This window comes from Pleurodeles waltl, chromosome 5 (genome assembly GCF_031143425.1).
Source record: "Pleurodeles waltl isolate 20211129_DDA chromosome 5, aPleWal1.hap1.20221129, whole genome shotgun sequence".
In the NCBI taxonomy this organism is placed as follows: domain Eukaryota; kingdom Metazoa; phylum Chordata; class Amphibia; order Caudata; family Salamandridae; genus Pleurodeles; species Pleurodeles waltl.
The window spans coordinates 406,096,772-406,118,970 of NC_090444.1; the positions used below are offsets into that span (position 1 = coordinate 406,096,772).

Genomic DNA, 22,199 nt, shown 5'->3' on the forward strand with positions numbered 1-22,199 from the left:
GCGAAGAGCGTTGCATTCCAGCGAAGGTCACGGCGTCAGGTGCAGGCGGCATTACCGGATTCAGCAGCGGCGTCGGTCCGAAGTCGTCCGAAGTCGATTTCCTTGGATTCCACCAGCTTTCCTTTCAAGGGCCCAGGGACTGGATGGGGCACCACTTGTCGGGGCAGGAGTCTCTCCAGAGACTCCAGGTGCTGGCAGAGAGAAGTCTTTGCTGTTCCTGAGACTTCAAACAACAGGAGGCAAGCTCTAACTCAAGCCCTTGGAGATTTCTTCACAAGATGGAAGGCACACAAAGTCCAGTCTTTGCCCTCTTACTCTGGCAGAAGCAGCACTGCAGGAAAGCTCCACAAAGCACAGTCACAGGCAGGACAGCACTTCTTCCTCAGCTATCAGCTCTTCTCCAGGCAGAGGTTCCTCTTGGTTCCAGAAGTGTTTCTAAAGTCTGTAGATTTGGGTGCCCGTCTTATACCCATTTTAGTCTTTGAAGTCACCTTTCTTCAAAGGAGACTCACACCTACTTGTGAAATCCTGCCTTGTCCAGGCAAGGCATCAGACACACAGCAAGGGGTTGGAGCCGGCATTGTCAGAGGCAGCCACAGTCCTTTCAGATGAGAGTGACCACTCCACCCCTCCCTCCTAGCAGAGATGGCTAATCAGGAAATGCAGGTTACACCCCAGCCCCCTTTGTGTCACTGTCTAGTGCGAGGTGAAAAACAACCCAACTGTCAAACTGACCCAGACAGGGAATCCACAAACAAGGCAGAGTCACAGAATGGTATAAGCAAGAAAATGCTCCCTTTTATAAAAGTGGCATTTTCAAATGCACAATCTTAAAATCAACTTTACTAAAAGAGGTATTTTTTAATTGTGAGTTCAGGGACCCCAAACTCCACATGTCCATCTACTCTCTAGGGGAATCTACACTTTAATCATATTTAAAGGTAGCCCCCATATTATCCTATGAGAGAGACAGGCCTTGCAACAGTGAAAAACGAAATTGGCAGTATTTCACTGTCAGGACATATAAACCACATTACTATATGTCCTACCTCATCCATACACTGCAACCTGCCCTTGGGGCTTCCTAGGGCCTACCTTAGGGGTGCCTTACATGTAAGAAAAGGGAAGGTTTAGGCCTGGCAAGTGGGTACACTTGCCAAGTCGAATTTACAGTGTAAAAATACACTTACAGACACTGCAGCGGAAGGTCAGAGACATGATTACAGGGTTACTTGTGTGGGTGGCACAACCAGTGCTGCAGGCCCACTAGTAACATTTGATTTACAGGCCCTGGGCACCTCTAGTGCACTTTACTAGGGACTGAACAGTAAAACAAATATGCCAATCATGGAGAACCAATTACGTACACATTTTAAACAGGAGCACTTGCACTTTAGCACTGGTTAGCAGTGGTAAAGTGCCCAGAGTAACAAAAACAGTAAAATCAGAGTCCAGCACACATCAACAACCTGGGGAACAGAGGCAAAAAGTTAAGGGAGACCACGCCGAGGATGAAAAGTCTAACACATGTCCCCCCCAGCTAAAAGTGGGGAGCAACTACCCAACCTCATGGGAGTTCTCATCACTAAGGCGGAAGAACCTGGACAGTCCATCAGCATTGGCGTACTCTGTACCAGGACGATGTTCCACCGTAAAGTCCATCCCCTGTAGGGAAATGGACCACCTCAACAGTTTTGGATTCTCACCCCTCATCTGCATTAACCATCTGAGGGGCCTGTGGTCGGTCTGAACTCGGAAGTGAGTCCCAAACAAGTAGGGTCTTAGCTTCTTCAGTGCCCAGACCACAGCAAACGATTTGCGTTCTATGGCACTCCACCTACGTTCCCTGGGTAGTAACCTCCTGCTAATGAAGGCTACGGGTTGATCTAGGCCCTCTTCATTAAGCTGTGAGAGTACTGCTCCAATACCATGCTCTGAGGCGTCTGTTTGCACAACAAACTCCTTGGAGTAGTCAGGTGCCTGCAGCACAGGTGCTGTGCACATGGCAGCCTTCAGGGCATCAAAAGCGTTCTGGCAAGCCTCTGTCCAGATCACTTTCTTGGGTTGCTTCTTAGAAGTCAACTCAGTTAAGGGGGTAACAATGGTACCATATCCCTTAACAAACCTCCGGAAATATCCTGTGAGACCTAAAAAGGCTCTCACTTCAGTCTGGGTCTTGGGCGGCTCCCAAGCCAGAATCGTGTCAATCTTAGGCTGTAGCGGTGCCACCTGGCCACGCCCCACCTGGTGTCCTAAGTACACCACAGAACCCTGCCCTATTTGGCACTTGCTTGCCTTAATAGTGAGGCCTGCCTTCTGCAGGGCCTCTAACACTCTCCAGAGGTGTTGCAGGCGTTCCTCCCATGTGGAACTAAACACAGCAATGTCATCCAGGTAGGCGGCACTGAACTCATCCAGTCCTGCCAACACCTGGTTGACCAACCTCTGAAAGGTGGCAGGGGCGTTCTTCATCCCAAAGGGCATCACATTGAAGTGGAAGTGCCCATCTGGGGTAGAGAATGCTGACATCTCCTTTGCCCCCTCAGTTAAGGCAATCTGCCAGTACCCAGATGTTAAATCAAACGTACTGAGGTACTTGGCAGCTCCTAACCGATCAATGAGCTCATCAGCTCGGGGGATGGGGTGTGCGTCAGTCTTGCTGACCGCATTGAGACCCCGGTAGTCCACACAGAACCTAAGTTCTGGAGTGGCACCAGGAGCAGCAGCCTTTGGGACCAAGACCACTGGGCTGGCCCAAGGACTGCTGGAGTGCTCAATAACCCCTAGGGTTAACATTTTGGAGACTTCCTCCTTAATGCAAGCCCTGACCCTGTCAGTCACCCTGTAAACCTTATGTTTAACAGGTGTACTGTCCCTAGTGTCCACATCATGTGTGCACAGGTGTGTGACTCCTGGGATCAGGGAAAACAGCGAGGCGAACTGTCCCAGCATGTGGCGACAGTCCCTCTGCTGTTCCTCAGTCAGGGAGGGGGAGAGGATCACTCCCTCCACAGACCCATCTTTCTCTCCTGCAGACAGGAGGTCAGGAAGAGGCTCACTCTCTTCCTCCACCCCGTCACCTGTCGCTAGGAGCATGGATAGCTCAGTTCGCTCAAAGTGTGGTTTGAGGCGGTTGACATGTAGGACCCTCAAAGGGTTCCTGGGGGATTGCAAGTCTACCAGATAGGTGACCTCGCTCTTTCTTTCCACCACCTCAAAAGGCCCAGTCCACTTATCTTGGAGAGCCCTAGGCTCTACTGGTGCCATGACCCACACTTTTTGTCCAGGCTGAAACTCAACCAGAGTGGCATTCTGGTCGTACCACCGTTTCATATCCTCCTGGCTTGCTTCCAGGTTCTCCTGAGCGAGACTCCTGAAGCGGGCAGTCTGGTTTCTTAGTGCCAGCATGTAGCTAAATACATCCTGGGGTGGTTTACTAGGAGCTTTCTCCAAAGCCTCCTTCACCAGACTGAGCGGTCCCCTCACAGGGTGGCCATAGATGAGCTCAAAGTGGCTAAAGCCAAGTCCCTTTTGAGGCACCTCCCTGTAAGCGAACAGAAGGCATGGCAAGAGGACGTCCCACTTACGCCTCAAGGGCTCTGACAGGCCCTGAATCATGCCTTTCAAGGTGCGGTTGAATCTCTCAACCAGACCATTACTTTGGGGGTGGTAAGGTGTGGTGAACTTGTACGTTACCCCACACACCTTCCACAGAGACTTCATATAAGTGGATATGAAGTTTGTACCTCTATCGGATACCACTTCCTTGGGGAACCCCATGCGGGTAAAAACTCCCATTAAGGCACGTCCCACCACGGGGCAGTGACCGTCCTTAGAGGAATGGCTTCTGGGTACCGTGTGGCATGGTCCACCAAGACCAGGATGAACCTGTTGCCCGTGGCTGTCTTGGGATCCAGAGGCCCAACAATGTCAATTCCTACCCTTTCAAAGGGAATACTGACTACCGGTAAAGGTTGGAGGGGAGCTTTGCATTTCCCCCCACTCTTGCCACTTGCCTGACAAGTCTGACAAGACCTACAATAAGCAGCTGACTGCTTGTGCATCAAGGGCCAGTAAAAGTGGGAGACAAGCCTCTTATAGGTCTTGTCCTGCCCTAGATGTCCTGCCAAAGGCACATCATGAGCCAAACCCAGTAGGAAGGCCCTGAAGCACTGGGGTACCACCAGCATACGAGCTGACCCAGGCTCAGGAACCTTAGGCTCACTATACAGGAGGCCATCCTCCCAATAAATCAGGTGAGTACCTGGCGCCTCGCCAGCCGCCTGGGCTGCAGCCTGCTGCCGTAGCCCCTCAAGAGTAGGGCACTCCTTCTGCGCTGTGCAGAATGCTTCCCTGGTGGGTCCCCCTTCCTGCTGCCACTGTGACAGCTCAGGAACGTCCCCCAGTTCAGCCACCTGTTCCCTTGTAGGCCTCGGGGCATCATCCTCAGGCTCTGCCTCCTCCCGGACCGTGGGAACTTCTGGGGCCGGTTTCCCACGCCCCCTGCCCTTCCTCTTCTTGGCGGTCCCCTGGGCCACTGTTTCAGGCTCCAGGGGCTCTTGACTACCCTGATTGGCTGCCATAGACCGGGTGGATACGCATACCCACCCAGGCAGACCCAACATCTCCAAGTGAGACCTGTGTTCCACCTCCTTCCAAGGGGAATCCTCCAGGTCGTTACCTAGCAAACAATCAACAGGCATGGTTGGACTCACAGCTACTTTCCAGGAACCTGAGACCCCCCCCCATTCAAAGGGCACCTGCGCCACTCTGCAGAGGCGCTCAGAGTTGTCTACCGCAACTACTTGGTGAAGTACCCGGGGTTCAATCTGCTCTTCAGACACCAGATGACTCCTCACTGTAGTCACACTGGCTCCTGTGTCTCTCAGAGCCTCACCCTCTGTCCATTGATGGTCACCCATTGCCTGTATTATCAGGCACTAGGTTTCTCTGGACCATCTCACTGTCCCGTAGTGAGACAAGGGTCATTTCTGCTGGTTCCCACCCACCTGAAACCAACTCCTCCCCAAGCGCTACACTGGCCAAACCCTGGGACGGTGCACCAGTGGGTGCCGGTGTACTTTTGGGGCATTTGGGGTCCCCCCTCACATGACCCACCTGGTCACATGCATAGCACTTACGTGGGGGACCACCTCCCACTGGCTTCCCTTTGGACAACCATGGCTTCTTTTCACTGGGGAGTTGGGAATCCTTATCCTGGGAGTCAGTTTGGGGCCCTTTAGAGAACTCCCCCTGTTTGCCCTTACCCCCCCCTTTCTTCTGAGAGGGACCCTGCCCACCCTTGGCGTGGTTTCCCCCATACCTCTTTTGGACCCTGGTGCTCTCCTAGCGGTCCGCTTCCTGTGCAAGCTTCCTGGGGTCAGTCAGCTTGCTGTCAATGAGGTGCTGGCGCAGCTCTGGAAAACATACACTGTACAAGTGCTCCCAAGCAATTAAATTGTAAAGCCCCTCATACGTGTTTACCTTACTGCCCTTCACCCAACCATCCAGTGACCTGCAAAAAGAAACAACACATTCCAACCATGTTTGGGATTCCTTGTACTGCTCAGGGGTAAGACCATACCTGGTGAGTAAGGCCTCCTTCATGACAGGGTTAGGTGAGACTCTGAGCATCCCCTAAGGCCGTCAGTGTGTCCCTCCCCTCTGCCTCAAAATGCTTCCACAGGGCTGCCCCCCAATGAGCTTCAGGGACCAGGTTCATGTGGAGAGCTGACTCATAACCCTTGAACCACAAGTAGATATCATCCTCCCTCTTATAATCCCTCACAAGGTCTTTTGGGATGTGTACCCTTCTCTCCGGCTGCACTGTAGGATTGCTGCCACCATCCCTACTGGACTGGCTCCTCTGATCTAACTCCTTTAAGTTAAGCTCATGAGCCAGCTGCATCTTCCTTTCCTCAAGGACTGCTCTTCTCTCATCTCTTTCTTTCTCCAGATTGAGCTTCTGCAGCTCCAATTGGTATGCCCTCTCTGCCTGTCTGTCCTGCAACTCCTCAGGTGTCAGACCCTTGGATGAGACACTGCTACCTGCCCTGGAGACCTTCTCCCTGGACATAACAGGCCCACCCACAATACCATTGTGTACTGAACACTCTTCCTCATCCTCCTCATCTCCCTCATCCTCTGTGTGCCCTTCAGTGCTCTTGGCTGTCACCCAGGCCCTCAGCGCCTTTTGCAGCTCCTCCTTCCTGGATGAGCTCTTAATGGGACAGTCAAAACTTTTACAGAACTGCTTCAACTGAGCTTTGGTATAACTCTCCAATTTCTCAAGGTCAAAGTCAGCTCCAACTGATGCATCTCCAAGTAGAGACATGATGAAAGGTAAAAAGAGTGCAAAGTCCCAAATGCAGAAACAAGTTCCCAAATGAAGTTCAAAGTCAATCAAGGATATGCGAAAAAAAACAAAGTGGACATAGGGAAAAATCCACTAAAAGAGAAAAAGCTAAACTCTCAAGACAAGCAGTATGTGGTCACGTAGTGGTCTGAACTCAAACAGTAGTGTACACTTAATTACTGTATGTCAAGTACAAATACAAGTCCAAATCCCAACCGCTGATCACCAATGTTAGAAATGAGATCTTTGGTTGACAGTCAGTTTACCCCCTGTTCAAGCAAGGACCCTCACTCTAGTCAGGGTAAAAGAGAATCACCCTCAGCTAACCCCTGCTTACCCCCTTGGTAGCTTGGCAGAGCAGTAGGCTTAACCTCAGAGTGCTAGGTGTAAAGTATTTGTACCAACACACACAGTAACTTAATGAAAACACTACAAAATGACACAACACCGGTTTAGAAAAATAGGAAATATTTATCTAAACAAAACAAGACCAAAACGACAAAAATCCCACATACACAAGTCAAGTTATGAATTTTTAAAGATTAAACTAAAAAATAGCGCTTAGAAACAAAAATGCTTCGATGAGATGTTAACGCGGCGTTGTGACGGAGTCTTTCCTAACAAGCCGAAGTCGTGTAGACCCCAAAGTACAGTACCTTTGGTGAAGAGTGAAAACAAGCCGATGCGCGAAGTCGGGGATCGTGGTATCTGTGCAAAACGTTGAATCCACGCACTGCAAGCGGCGTCGGTCACGACGTGGTGCAGTGACTTCCACGGAGTCGCGGACTTCAGCGGGGCTGCTGCGGCGTCGGGCCTGTGAAGAGCGTTGCGTTCCAGCGAAGGTCACGGCGTCAGGAGCAGGCGGCGTTACCGGATTCAGCAGCGGCGTCGGTCCGAAGTCGTCCAAAGTCGATTTCCTTGGATTCCACCAGCTTTCCTTTCAAGGGCCCAGGGACTGGATAGGGCACCACTTGTCTGGGCAGGACTCTCTCAAGAGACTCCAGTTGCTGGCAGAGAGAAGTCTTTGCTGTCCCTGAGACTTCAAACAACAGGAGGCAAGCTCTAACTCAAGCCCTTGGAGATTTCTTTACAAGATGGAAGGCACACAAAGTCCAGTCTTTGCCCTCTTACTCTGGCAGAAGCAGCACTGCAGGAAAGCTCCACAAAGCACAGTCACAGGCAGGGCAGCACTTCTTCCTCAGCTATCAGCTCTTCTCCAGGCAGAGGTTCCTCTTGGTTCCAGAAGTGTTTCTAAAGTCTGTAGATTTGGGTGCCCTTCTTATACCCATTTTAGTCTTTGAAGTCACCTTTCTTCAAAGGAGACTCACACCTACTTGTGAAAACCTGCCTTGCCCAGGCAAGGCATCAGACACACAGCAGGGGGTTGGAGCCGGCATTGTCAGAGGCAGCCACAGTCCTTTCAGATGAGAGTGACCACTCCACCCCTCCCTCCTAGCAGAGATGGCTAATCAGGAAATGCAGGTTACACCCCAGCTCCCTTTGTGTCACTGTCTAGTGCGAGGTGAAAAACAACCCAACTGTCAAACTGACCCAGACAGGGAATCCACAAACAAGGCAGAGCCACAGAATGGTTTAAGCAAGAAAATGCTCACTTTCTAAAAGTGGCATTTTCAAACGCACAATCTTAAAATCAACTTTACTAAAAGATGTATTTTTTAATTGTGAGTTCAGGGACCCCAAACTCCACATGTCCATCTACTCTCTAGGGGAATCTACACTTTAATCATATTTAAAGGTAGACCCCATATTATCCTATGAGAGAGACAGGCCTTGCAACAGTGAAAAACGAAATTGGCAGTATTTCACTGTCAGGACATATAAACCACATTACTATATGTCCTACCTTATCCATACACTGCACCCTGCCCTTGGGGCTACCTAGGGCCTACCTTAGGGGTGCCTTACATGTAAGAAAAGGGAAGGTTTAGGCCTGGTAAGTGGGTACACTTGCCAAGTCGAATTTACAGTGTAAAAATACACTTACAGACACTGCAGCGGCAGGTCTGAGACATGATTACAGGGTTACTTGTGTGGGTGGCACAACCAGTGCAGCAGGCCCACTAGTAACATTTGATTTACAGGCCCTGGGCACCTCTAGTGCACTTTACTAGGAACTTAACAGTAAAACAAATAATCATGGAGAACCAATTACGTACACATTTTAAGCAGGAGCACTTGCACTTTAGCACTGGTTAGCAGTGGTAAAGTGCCCAGAGTAACAAAAACAGTAAAATCAGAGTCCAGCACACATCAACAACCTGGGGAACAGAGGCAAAAAGTTAAGGGAGACCATGCCGAGGATGAAAAGTCTAACACTTTCTACAACTTACTTCTATATTCTCTTCTATCACCTTGTTTCATGACACATACCATTTTCCGCCCTTAATGCTCCCTGGTAAACTTCTTGCATCACTTCTACACTGTCATTGATTGTTTATTTATGCCTCAAATATACCTTACCTGAATTTGTAAGGCTTTGGTAAGGTCTCGGTTCTTTAAATGGAACTCATTTAATCTCCATAGTCGCTGTATTCCCAGTCCTATGTTCTTCATTGCAAATAGCTGTGAGGATAGTCTGAGTGACATTCAGTCTTTCACTTTGACCACTGTAAGCATGTAAGCTTCTAGTAGAATTTAATCGAATAGTGAGAATGCTGAAACAGTGGTGAGTCTAAGGAGTATGTTCAGTATACACAGTGTGCCATTTGCCCTTTGCTGAAATTTCTCCTGAAATCAGTGTCTCACAGCCTGAAGAATGAAGCCAGTCTAGTAAGGTTTTTATTGTCTTCAGTACTATCATATCATTAAAATATCACCCTTCAGGAAGGGAGACTCAGTTGCCCATAACAGTAGCATTTGGTTTTCATCTAGAAGTTCTTTCAACAGAAGGGGGCATGGGTATTCACTCAATTTTATGAAGTTTTTGCCTTTCCGCTTCCTTCAGAATCACATTTTACCCTTTTTAGGTACTCCAGATAATAGCCTCCTTCATCTGATGGGTCTTTATGAAAAGTATAAGTAACCCCCCTAAACTCCTTGTGAATCCCATACAGAGTGAATAAAGATGAACCCAGGAAAAGCAGTGATGACACAAAATGTGCATCATTTGTAATGTATTTTGTTCTGCAAATAGTGCATATCTTTTTATTCTGTCCCTGAGCCTAATAACCTTCCACAATATACAATATATTAGTCTTTTTTCCCTCTTGCCTATTCGTTTCCATATATCATGTTTCTATGCCATCTTCTCAGCTTTGATGACCAACTACAATTTAATTGATATTATTTTCAGCAATTTTCCAGTGAACATTGCTAAGTGCTATCTCCTGGTAAGATTGCTTTTAAGCCACATTGTGTTCCCCTCTTGAGTTCCCACAGCTCCCACCACCTTGTACTTACATAAAGTGGCTATAAACAATCCACACTGAACTATACTTCACCCTTGATTAAGCACTTCCTTACTTATTCCCTTTAGGCCTGATCTTACACTTTTATGTGAGTTTACTTTTTTCATTAGAATTCACCAACTACAAGTTTAATTTTACTTTTAATTATTTTGCGACTGTGGAGACTCTGCAGTTGGGGAAGAGAACTCCCCACATAAAGGGATAGGACAGGCTGAGTCTCTGCTACCTGCAGTCTCTCCACCATGAGTGCAGAGTCTGTGTAGTTGTAGAATTCCTATTACTAAATCTAAACTGGTAGCTTGTGAATACCAAAAATTAGTAAATGCACACCAAAGTGTGAGTTTACCTTTGTGAATCAGGTCCTTTGTCTCTGGCACTCTGACAGGTCAGGTTTAACCACCTCCTCCTCTGCAGCCTATTGTTGATAACTGTTGCAGTTCTATGCACTCTTGTAATCTCTTCCCAGACCCCTTAGCCCGTCTATCAATGCTGCACTGGATCGTGGTACATCTCACAATATCGTTTGTTCTCATGTTTCATCCGTACTAGATCCCTTGGTGGAAGGATCTGACGAGTCCACATTATTCTCCTACACATTGTGCATCTGAATCTCTTAGCATGTAAGTGACACGTTTTCCTGGTGACTCCTAAGGCTCTTGCTCAGCACTCTTCTGACCAATGGGTCTCTGTTTTCTCCCTATTGTTTCTTTTTCACGGTCGCACATTAGTCCAGTGTCGTTTTTTGTAAAGCGTCTGCTTCTTAAGAGATCTCGTAGCGTTAGCATTTTCTGCTAGTCAGCACTTTCATTTTCTACCTTAAGTTGAGCAAGTCGTTATTTTAATTGCACATCTTCAAAAACGTTAGCCGACTTTTGCACCACATGCGTACAGTCCTAAAATTATTAAAGCCATGCCACTATAAAATGATTTCAGATATTCAGCGCCAAAAACGGCAAAACATAACATTACATTAAAATGTTTTTTTTTCACCCATTGTATTTGCGTTAATGGTGTGCCTACGTCTAAAATAAATGGAACCGAGCAGCGTGCCTTCCGATCGTTGCCTCAGAATATACAGCCTAAAGTAAACCTTTATCTCAAGGGTAATCTTAAACATGTGATTAATACACATTCATTACTCTTTTTTAATGGTACCCTATATTCTTTAAAAAAAATCCTCTCATACTATTAATTTAAAAAGAATGTTTCTACTGTACATCTCAAAGCTAGACCATAGAACTTTAAGAGCATGTTTACAAGCTGTATTTTTTAGTTCATTTTGTATTTTTACCAATGTAGTAGTTATATCGAACATACTACAAAATGCTATTCACAAAGCTACTTTCTGAGCTTTCTTCTCTGCCTCACCGATATTTTCATGTGAAGAGATCTCCACCACAATCGCATAGTCTCACATGTAGTTATACGTTTCAGTAGTAATTGTGGGAGGGAAAAGGAGATTGGTTAATAAATAGGGAATACTTGCTACTAAAGGGGAGAGGAATAGAAAGGAGGACATAGGGGTTAAGGAAGGGTCAGGGAGGTGTTTAGGGAGGACGTTACCCATTCACAAACTGCACTCCAGGGGGCATTACACTAGCACACTTCCAACAACTGAGCAAAATATGGGTGGAAATCTAGAGGATAGTGACATTATCTTGACCTCCTACGACACTCAGAACTTGAACAAAGATAGTCCTCGATTTCAAATGCCTCATACCCCCTCACTTTCTGTCACAAGAGCACACCAATGGTGGTAAGCCTGGTCAACTGAATGAGCATATCAGTGTAATCTAAGGTTGCTCATGAAAGGTTCTCCTTTGTTATCCTATTTTGAACAGGAACCACGCCTACACCTAAACTAAAGGCGGACACCAATCAGTAGTCAAGTCTAAAAAATGTTCTAGTACTTGTACGCATAAAAGGGGCTTTCTTTGTTAAATTGTTTCTTAAATGGAAGGTGTTCTATTCACTATCCCTCTCGACTTCCCTAATATCATAAGGAATTTGTCAGCTACTGCCTCTTGTAGGTGCTCAAGACAATTCTTCAAACCCCAGGGGGTGACCAAATATTTAGTAATGTAAGAGTGCCATGCGGTACTGGGGTGCCTTCTCTCTCTAAGAAATTGCTATTCAGAACTAGGATTTCCTTTTTCAGCCATATCGAAGACTATAACAGTATTAATATTTTAAGAATGCCATTGGTTTGTCTCAAAAGTAGTGGCGAAATTTGAAATGCTGGAGGTTCTTCCAGCTATCTGGTCAAAAACTATTTTAGGCAGACATCTATCAAAAGGTCTTATTTGGAGGCCCCGGTCTCAGTGCCAACTTTCGCTTTGACTGCTCACCTAGCCTGGGAGAACATCGGTGTTCTGCTAGATAACACATCGTATTTTCATAGAAACACAGAACACTGCCGTTTGTACTGTTTTGGCTAAATAATCACCCTATTAAAAAGTTGATTTGCTGCTTGTATTGCTAGGATCAAATGTTCTTGCCATAAGTGAAGATTCCCCCATGCACACCTTCAAATAGCCCCCAAGAATCACGTTGTCTGGCTCTAAGAAGGAAAACATTTATAGTGGCCACCATGTCCGCCTGCAGCAGTGTCAACTGCACTATGAGTGCCCTGGGCTGTTATGTTTAGCTCATGTTCTGTATTGCTCACCTCCCATTCGTGGATTCTCATACATATGGCACCACAATAATTGTACCTGCTGTCTGTATAATCATATAATTTGCATGTTCTAACATATGAATAGGATTCATGGTCTATTTATATAAATACAAATGAATAACTACAAAACAGAAATTAGCATTTTGGCAAGTGGCCTTTTAACTAGCTACCCAGGGCTGTGCGCGTAACAAGCATTGGAAGAGCCACTGATGTATCTCATTTTCCTTTGAGGCATGGCAGGTAGTTGTACATTCGAAATGCCAAAGTCAGAGCAAGAACAGAAAAAGAAAACTACCTCCATACTTCTCCCTCAAAACTTGTCTGCTATTCCATGGGTTTTCCATAACCAATAAAACACACTACCAGAGCATCATGCATTGTCTGTGAGACCTCCCTAAAGCACTTAGCTGAACCTAATACAATATTTTTATTTGGCCCCTTGCTGCAGGCTGTATTCAACCCAACTAGAAGCGAACCTGTTGCTAGGAAATAGAACATTACGACTTAGTTACTGTTGGAAACAGCCTCTCATCGTATTCATGACAACTTTCCCTAAAATTCGTCCTTCCATACTTTGTTCACTTTTATGATAGGGTTTGGAGTACAGTAATTGAAGGACCTTGATTATAACTATAGAGTACATGATCACCTATTACAATGCCCAGAAGATTCTGCAGAAGTACCCGACATAGTTCCCTTCATCAGCAGAGACATTTACCCAAACACACAACGAGGCTCACTTGTGATGTATACAGAGCACTGACGCCAAAAGTCAGTCTCACTCAGGCACTGCGACTCCGGAGAGTCATGGGTTGCCTTTGCTACCCCCGGCTCGCCCCCTTCTGCCCCTGACACTGCCTTTCCTTCCTTTGGTCTCAAGGATCTAAAGACTCATGGACAGACTGTAAGTATCACTCTCACATCCAATTCACCACCGACAATTCCCACTCCTTGCTCTTCCCTCAACACTTAATCGGCAACCAGGAGTCTGCTGAGGGATTTAAGGTGGAACAATGAGTCAACGTTTTTATCCATCCGGGTATGAGGAGGTGAAAGGTGGGTGATTTCATTCCCGCTCCCCCTCGCATTCAGTTGTATCAGTGTATGATTAGAGTATATAGAGATAACCATACGAAAAGGCAGTGGAATGCGACAGACTGCTTTCCATATCTTACTCCAGGGGGAGTATGAAAATTGAGAAGTGTCAAAAAAACAGCAATAGATAGTAATATATAAAATGACAGTCTTAACCGGAGACATGAGTTGCAAAAACGTGATAGGATTCTCTGCACAAGACTCATTTTTCATCAGTAAATCCTCACTGCAAAGAAAGCGTAAAGTTGGGATTTCCTTTTTGTCATAAAACGCCAAGACTACTGACTGTAAGCAGTAAGAAAATAAAGGTTTCTTCATTTCTTTTTGACAAGAAGATTAATGGAATGGAAAACGACAATTACAAACTTAAAACCCAAATTGAAATAGATGAGTACTGATGGTCATAATGAGTAGCTAGGGGGTACAAATTCTACTATCGATTTCCAATTAAATCAGACACAGGGCCTTTCTGGAAAAACTCTTCACCGCAAACTAAGACAAATATTTACTGAGCTAAGAATCAATTAACTTCCTCAATGAATCAGGGAGTGGCAGTACAATGGGGTTACAAATTTTGAAAAAGCGCCAAAGAGAGTAACCACTGAGAACTGCTCATTTAATTCTAAATTTCCAATGAACACCCTATTCCACTGGATTTGCAAATCTTTCACCTAGTTGATTCTGCTGCTAAGGATAAACAAATGTGTATGTCCAAAATGGCGCAATAACATGCACATCCAGCATTAGCAAATGAAGGGGGGTATATATAATGATGACTAGGTATGACAAGGTGTTGCTGATGGGATGCCGTTCATGGTGGAACAAATACAATGCAGAAATAAGAAATGTTATCCTATAATATACTGGCTTGCTGACTAACGCGGTTATCTACTCCTGACAACTCTAATCAAAATGGCGTCTCTCAATTGCGATGGGCTGCATAACCCTTCCAGTGAATACTTATGTTAGATTACACTCAAAATCAACCGAGGTAGGCAAGTTTGTTGTGTAAACAATGTTTTCTATGAGTCTCCCGGGGAAGATAAAATGTAATAGCTGTGTAGGTTGAGAAATTATATTATAAGCTATCTAATTACACAAGTGCTCCTTTAGGAACACACTGGAGAGTTTTGATAAGAGAGTAGTTATCCATCTCTTGTCAATGATGCGAGGCTCACTTGTCCTCCCTTACAAGCCCTGGTGCAGCAGTATGTTATGTTATGTTATGTTATTATATGTTATGTTATGTTATGTTATGTTATGTTATGTTATGTTATGCTATGCTATGCTATGCTATGTTATGTTATGCATACATAAAGTGCATTGTCCCCACAGACTGACATTCTGATGCTAAACATAAAGGAGATACCGGCATTACAGGAACACTGGACACAGCAGACGACCTTAACTGGGCTAATGGGATGTTAAAAAGCAAGCCAACTGCGTACGGCATGCCGCTTTGAAGCATTTAACAAAAGATGGACCATAAATGTGTATAAGGAGGGGGAAAGAATATGCCTCTGGTGTGGACTCTCCTGCAAGCTGGGATGGAAAGGAATAGTGCTTCTACTGACCTCAAGGCTCTACATGGCAGATATTGTGCCATTGTGGTTTTGCAGGGATTGTGATCCAGTCACAGTAAAAGCCTGGTATGTTATTTTAAGGATTTAAACTACTGTGTTTTGGGAGCATCAACTACTAGAACTTAAATGTTGGAGTTATGTGGTCGTGGCAGCTCGCTTGCAGCAGTTGGTGACTCATGCATTTTTTTTTAACTCTGCATGCACTTTAGCAGATATAGAACAGACACAGGGCGAGCCACTAAGATATTCAAGGAGTGACAAAAACAATTCTGCAATAGCGATTTACCTTTGTTGGAGGATAAGGTAAGGGATGATATGCTGCAGGTTACTTAGATGAACAAAAACTATTTAACAGCTGCAGACACCCAATGAACCAACCACAAATTGGCGTCAATAATAACGCCCAGATTGGGTTGTAAGTCAGTATCACTAGCTAAGAAACTGTTTGATAAAAATATTGTGTCCTAAAAACTATTAAAAAAACTATCATGAAGTTGGTTGTAGGTTTTCTATTAGTAACTGAAATGGAGCAACACTTTTGAAAATGATATTTAGGAAACAATATGCATGCCAGATCATATTTTGATTGTGGTATTCTGGTACCCTGCATTTTATGAAAGAAGACAAATAGCTTCTGATTCAAAGGGTGGTATCCAATTAACTATTTCATATCAAGTTATATTCCCAAATAACTAGACACAAGCTACCTGTACGTATGTGATGTGTAAGGTTTGAGGGTGTGACTAGTGTGTATACCTCCAACTTTTTTTAGTATTAATAGACCATTATATAAAGCCAGCTTAGAAATTTAAGAGACATTTTAAGCTAATTGTTGGTAAAAGGTAGAGGTAAGTTAGGAAAAACAAATATGCCATTTTGTAATATAAAGCCTGCCAAAACACACTTTGTGATTTATTTTAGATTTACTGGATTGCAAAAATCTAGAAGCATCTTAAACAGTTCCTGTTGTAGGTATGCTTTCTCCGAAATACCAATCAAGTAAGAATCGCTTTTTGCAACTCTAACTGGGGTGTTCTGCTACATACTATGCATTTAGGTTAATGCTTTTTGTTACTTCATTCTTGAGACAAAAGGACGTGTAAAGGAATCAAACATTGTCCTTTCTAGGAAACACCATTATGTGGAATTTTCAAATAAGGAAAATCATTCTCCTTAATAAAATATGAAGACATTGAACAAAAATGTGGGCACACAGTTGATGACAAAACGATACAAGAAAAAAGGTAAAAAGAAAAGGAGACAGGGGGAATGAAGTTTGAAGGAGCAAGGGGTGTTAGGGTAAAAGTAGGGGTGAGGTTACAAATGGTAGAATTAGGGAGATTTACCCAGGTACGCGTAGGGGTAGAAGTATTTGGATGTGGGCATGGGTAGAGGTAATAGGATACTGGTTGGAGTCGATGTACTAGGGTATTGGGACTATGGTGTGTGAAGGAGTATAGGTATTAAGGTATAGGCAGGGGATAGAGGACCCAGGGTACAAGCAAACAGTAGGTGCTCTACGGCATGGGCAAGATAAACCACTAGAATATGGGTAAGAGTAGAAATACTTGGGCATAGCAGGGTATAACACTCACTCCTACATTTTGTAGAAGTGAAATAAGTGTGGTTACAGAGTGGAAAATGACATAAGCATTTTTTGGTAAATATCTACCAAGTTTTGACATTTTGTTATTCACACCATGCCAAATGGCCACACGTTTCCCCTTTCCTGAGAGCACCCAGGCTTCCGCACCTCAGAGTACACCTATAACAACGAAAAATTCACCACACTTTCAAGTTGTCACCAATGGTAAACCTACAAATCCTAATCCTGTGATTCAGGATTTTTAAATTCCTACTGCAAATAATACTTTTCTCTCACATAAGTTGAATAGGATGTGCAAAAGTATTATTAAGTTAAGCTCCTGAAGAAATGTAACCCTACTAAGTGGAAACACAGGAACTCATTTAGACCGCAGTGCATGCACCACCTCCGTACCTGGCCCAATCTTAGCCACCACCATTTTCCAACCACATCCGGCGGTGGTAACTGGCTTCAACTACTGGGATGAAATGGAGGGAGACTATGCAATATCGCCTGCAGGCACTGCCGAGACAATAATGCTCCTATCCCATCTGCCTACTCTGCTGTCACAGAGTCCGTTTGTGGCGGAGACCCCCTAGAACAGGAGGATTCCCAAAGATTTCCCCTACCTTGCTGTACATGCACAGCTCTGAATTGGGAAAAGTCACCATGATATCAAGAGTTTTTCTTTCCCTAGGCTGTGCACGTACCTACCAACAAAAGGGAAGTCCCTAGATACCCCACGAATTAAGATAATGTTTTTGGAATGTGGAGGTGAAAGGAGATGTCTTTCTTTCCATGGATGTCAGTGAATCCGATCTCCTGAAGCCTGCAATTCATGTGCTGTAGGTCGAGGTTGAATCCTCTAAGATTCCCTCGGCGTGTGAAGACAAATCCTACCACCAGGCCAGAGGTGGCGAGTAGCACCACCAGCACATTTCTTCCTTCTTTCCCACCAGGCCCTGAGAACCTTGAGTGAGAGTACTTCACGTGCTTCCTAAATGGGGATTATTGTATTGGCCTCTGGTAGAGATGGGGATTCTGTCATGTAATTGGCTGTATCTATGCTTCTGCCATTGCCTTTTTAATTGTGTCAGGGAGCAAATTGGTCGAGCCTTGGTGGACGGAGGTTGTTACCTCCCTCTGATAAGGGTTAAATAGGTGGTTTACAGTATGAACTGCAGAGATCTGTTGCGCCATATGTTTCACTTTTATTCAACCGTGTAATAATGTCCATACCTGCTGTAACTGTGCCAAAAATGACTCAAATCTGCAAAATAATTAAAGCTCTACAAAACAATGAAGATGTGTTTGAAATTCGCTTGTGTGGTAGGGCGATACAGTACAAACGAAGGTGTGACATTGTCTATTGGACTTTTCTTTTACTCTAAGGTCTTCCTAAACCACCTCTAAAAAGTGGGGCAGAGTTATTTGTGAATAAATCAGCTCCAATTAATGATGTTGGTGATAATATCATTTTAGGAATATTCAAATAATTGTGAATTGTGAGTTCTAATTTTGTCGAACCGTCTTCATACATACACGAATGGGCTTTCAGCCAGCTCTCTGCGTCCACTGGTCTAAGCGTGAGATACATTTTGCTTCCACCCACCACAGCATACAACATGGGCAGTGCGTTAGCCCAGTTCATCCATTGACTGTCATGCACTTTGAGGCAGCATTTAGTGTGCAAAGCCATCGGAAAAGGAGGGCATTTCAGTGCCATGACTGGCGAATCTGAGCAGCTGGGCGACAAATTATGTTATGTTACTATGTTTTTTTTTAACATAGTGCATATGCTTTGAAAGCAAAGCTGATTAAATAATGCATGCTTGCAAGGCCAAACCTATTGGCTTTGCCAATGCATGTTTACCTTGAGGATCTGAGAAATTGGATCTCGGGTTCATTAAACGAAACGTTCAATACAGTGTGAGCCTTCAATGCTGAATGACCATCCCACATACATTTTCTAGGCGTTTTTCAAAAGCGAGAGAAGTCACACGGTCTATGGATTGTATTGTCTCTGTGTTAGAAAACATGAATTCCGCACGTACATTTGCATTTAAAAGGCAGAAAACAAACAAACGTGCAGACCACAGCCAACCTGTCCCTGTCCCAAGCCAGCTTCCCGGTTCAGTTCTGAACATTCACTCTTGGTGACTGCAGCAGAACCCTGCCCTCTGTCTTCTCGTGAATCACAGCGTTGTCATGTTTCTCCGGGGGTTGCAAGTAACTACCTGGCGGAGTTATAAAGCTGTATGCAGTAGCTCTTCACTTTCCCGCAGCTAATGTCATCGTAAACAATAATACTATTTTTTGTAAAGGCACAGGAGAAACCTTGGGCGGTTTCAGAAAATTCCGCGTTTCACTGCGTTCCCTGTGTCCAACGTGTTCCCCTAGGGTTCGCGTGTGAGCATTTGCACACTTCCATGTACGATGGTTCACTGAATTTAACACAAAATTAAAAATGCGCCATGACGAATGACAGCTTTTCATCAGCACGGTGTGCGGTTTGCATGCCTTATGAGTACACTTTGTTTTATTTTACATCCTTGTTCTCTGGTAAATGAAACTTGGAGAATATGTTTACTACATGATCGCTCGTCTTCCTGTCAAAACACGGGTGTCTGCCCAACGTAGTCTTTTATCTTGTAATAATGGCACGCACCGTTCTTCGCAGGGCTCCAGTCATGCGCACATAATCTACACCGTGCACACTGTAAGCACATTACTATGCGGGGTCATTAAGGGATTGCCCTGGCACGCATGGAGGTTTCATGCAAGGTGTTTATCAATACGAAGAAGCAGCCTGCAGTGACAGTGGCGGGGAAGGACAGGGGCTCATTTGTGGGTGGCAGTTTGGAATAAAGAAAGGCGTTGCCGCATTGTCTCAGTAGTTAAGAGGGGATACCGGAGAAGCAGTGATACAGGCGTTAGTTAGTAAGAGCAGTGTACCCAAGCGCAGGGCATTGTGCATCAGAAGAAGGCGGTGCTCGATGACCGGTCAAGAAACAGAGCCCTACAGACAGTGGCTGTTGCAGGAGTTTAACACTAACCTTTCCCACAGGTTATTTTCTGAGGCTGGGAAGGAGAGGATGCTTTTAATATGAGCCGGACCATATGTGCTGTCCGAGGTGCTGAACCTTCGCATTCTCTCACAGGGGACCTTAATGTGGCAAACAAATCTCCAGTCCGAGGTGCTGAAAAATGGTCACACACATACACATGCACAAAGGGGTCACTGTGGGTAAGAGATCTGCTATCGAAGGCACGAATTGTAGAGATAGTGCGCCATGGACTACAAAGCAGTTAAGGGGGCTTCTGACGGCGGTGCTGAAGCTTGGGTCTGTGCACCATGAGCTACACCGCGTGAAATAGGACGGTTGTTCTAGGTGCTAAAGCTAGGGAGATAACGCCAGTGCACCAACACCAGACTTCTCTGCGAGACTTTGAAGCTGGCACCATTTGACAATGCTATATGTCGCTAGGGGCTGCTGTCCAAAGCGTAACAAACTTAGTCATTGCAGCAGGAACTACACCACAAGAGGAAGGTTGTGTCCGTGTAAGTTTTCATGACTCCGACCTTGAACAGAATGCGTGTTCCTGGATTTGACGGAATCTGAGCTAGTCAACACAAAGCTACGGGTGGTGTTTTCCAAAATGTTGCCACCTGTGGTTGTTTCTCGCAGTCCCACACCAGTAACCGTATCACTGCTCGACCTGTGGTGCTGAAAGCGGGGCCAAAGCACCACCGTCCTGCTTTTCGGAAGGTTTCATCCTTACTCCAGGGACGGTATTGTGGCTTCTTTTCCACTAACCGAAGTGATCAATGTTGGATAAGTGAGTCAGGGACCACCGTATGAACAATGGATACTGTTCCGCGTGCACCAACTGTATCCTCGCACAACATCATGTCTAACATACATCTGTGCGAGTTGTCGAAACGTTTATCCCCACAGCAGTGGCTGCAATGTGGGCGAGGACTGCTTTCCCGGGCTGCGTCCACACCTTGAGCACTGCGAGGTACCAATGAGTACAGTCCCCCGTGCTGAACGCCACCCCATTCCCAAGACACCACATCGTGGTTAAGGACTCCTGCCCCAGTAGCCCACGCCACCCCTTCAGTGTAGTAGACTACAGTCCAGCAGCCTCACAGATACCTGGAGAAGTGTATCAGAACCCCACCCTTACCTGCCAGAGAGGCCAGCAGGAGGCTGAGCAGCAGCGTCGGGCTCGCCATCGACCTCCGGGTGTCCAGAGGGGAGGGTCCTGTCCCTCTGCTCTGACTGCGAGGTCTGCGCCCCGGGTTCAGGCTCGGTCAACAGGTTACAGGGAGGGGAGAGGACTCTATCTCAGCTGCGGCAGATGCTGTTTCTGAGGCTGCAGAAGGAGCGCGGGTTGTATTTAAAGGGCAGAAGGGGGAGGGGAGTAGCAGGGGACCGCTCACTCTCTTATTAAAAAAGGACTCCTTTCCTCGCCAAACCTGCGTCATGCCTGCCCCCTGCCCCCGCCCCCAGTTTATGTATATAGAAACTTCCATCTGGATGAATAATTCATTTCTCTGATGTTGGCGCTGTGGATTTGAGGCTCACTCAGGTTTAAGAAGCGTAGTAACAAAAGAGAGCGAAATCCCCCACCCCACCTTACACACCCACTTCCCATCCTCTGCCAGCTTCAGCGAGCGTCCGCTTCCAAGCACACCCGTTTCATGGTCTTCATTATAAGGGCAGCAGGAAGGACAACTGGGGAGGGAGGGGGGGTGGGAGAGGTTGCCTGGGCGATGACGTAATCCACGCTTCTTGTGTTGCTAGAACCACGCTCGCCTTTCTAGCGCGCCATACTGTAACTGGAACGTTTTACTCCTGCACAAGACTGCCAATGGCAATCCCAGCTGACAAGTTACAGATTGGAGCCAGTGACTGCCATAAGGATTTTTGAACAGCGAATCAATCACTACATAGACCATTCCCACTGCATATTATAGTGTGTTATTAAAGCCCATGGTGTCTATATGCCGCTTGCTATTTTTATTTATCCATAAGAAATATCTGTGCTCTGGACCTACATTGTCTAATACATTGCTTCTTAACCTTTTGACGTCTGTGGCCCCCCAATTAATTATTACTGGAACCAGGGAACACCCACTGAATCACTATTGGAATCTGGGGCCCCGCACTGAGTAATTATTGGAAGCCGGACCCATGCCTATGAATTATCTATAGTTTGAACCTCAAAACAATATATAAAAATACAGAAACACGCATTATCAAAAAACACACAAATTATGAATTTTTTTATTTGCTTCACCAGCAAATAAAAACAAATCTACATTTTAATTTCAACAAGAAGGATGGAGCTTTTTTAAATCCAATTGAAGCCACTCATATTCTATTCTAGAATCAGTTTGATGCGCTTGCACCGCTCCCACAACCCAATCTGAGGATGCAAACCACATTTTAGCCTCCAATTTCTATGC

The 22,199-nt window shown here is 45.6% G+C and overlaps 1 protein-coding gene across 2 annotated transcripts in view; it reads right to left on the reverse strand.

The window, feature by feature from the left end:
• Positions 1–21,306, reverse strand: part of CHGB (chromogranin B) — a 300,313-nt gene extending 279,007 nt beyond the window's left edge. The window contains exon 1 of one of the 2 annotated variants that reach the window (XM_069234159.1): positions 20,915–21,306. In XM_069234159.1, the coding sequence (XP_069090260.1) occupies positions 20,915–20,963 (49 nt within the window). In that variant the 5' untranslated portion in view covers positions 20,964–21,306. The remainder of the gene's footprint in view (positions 1–20,914) is intronic. The other variant, XM_069234160.1, reaches the window with a different exon arrangement.
• Between the last annotated feature and the right edge of the window lie 893 nt (positions 21,307–22,199).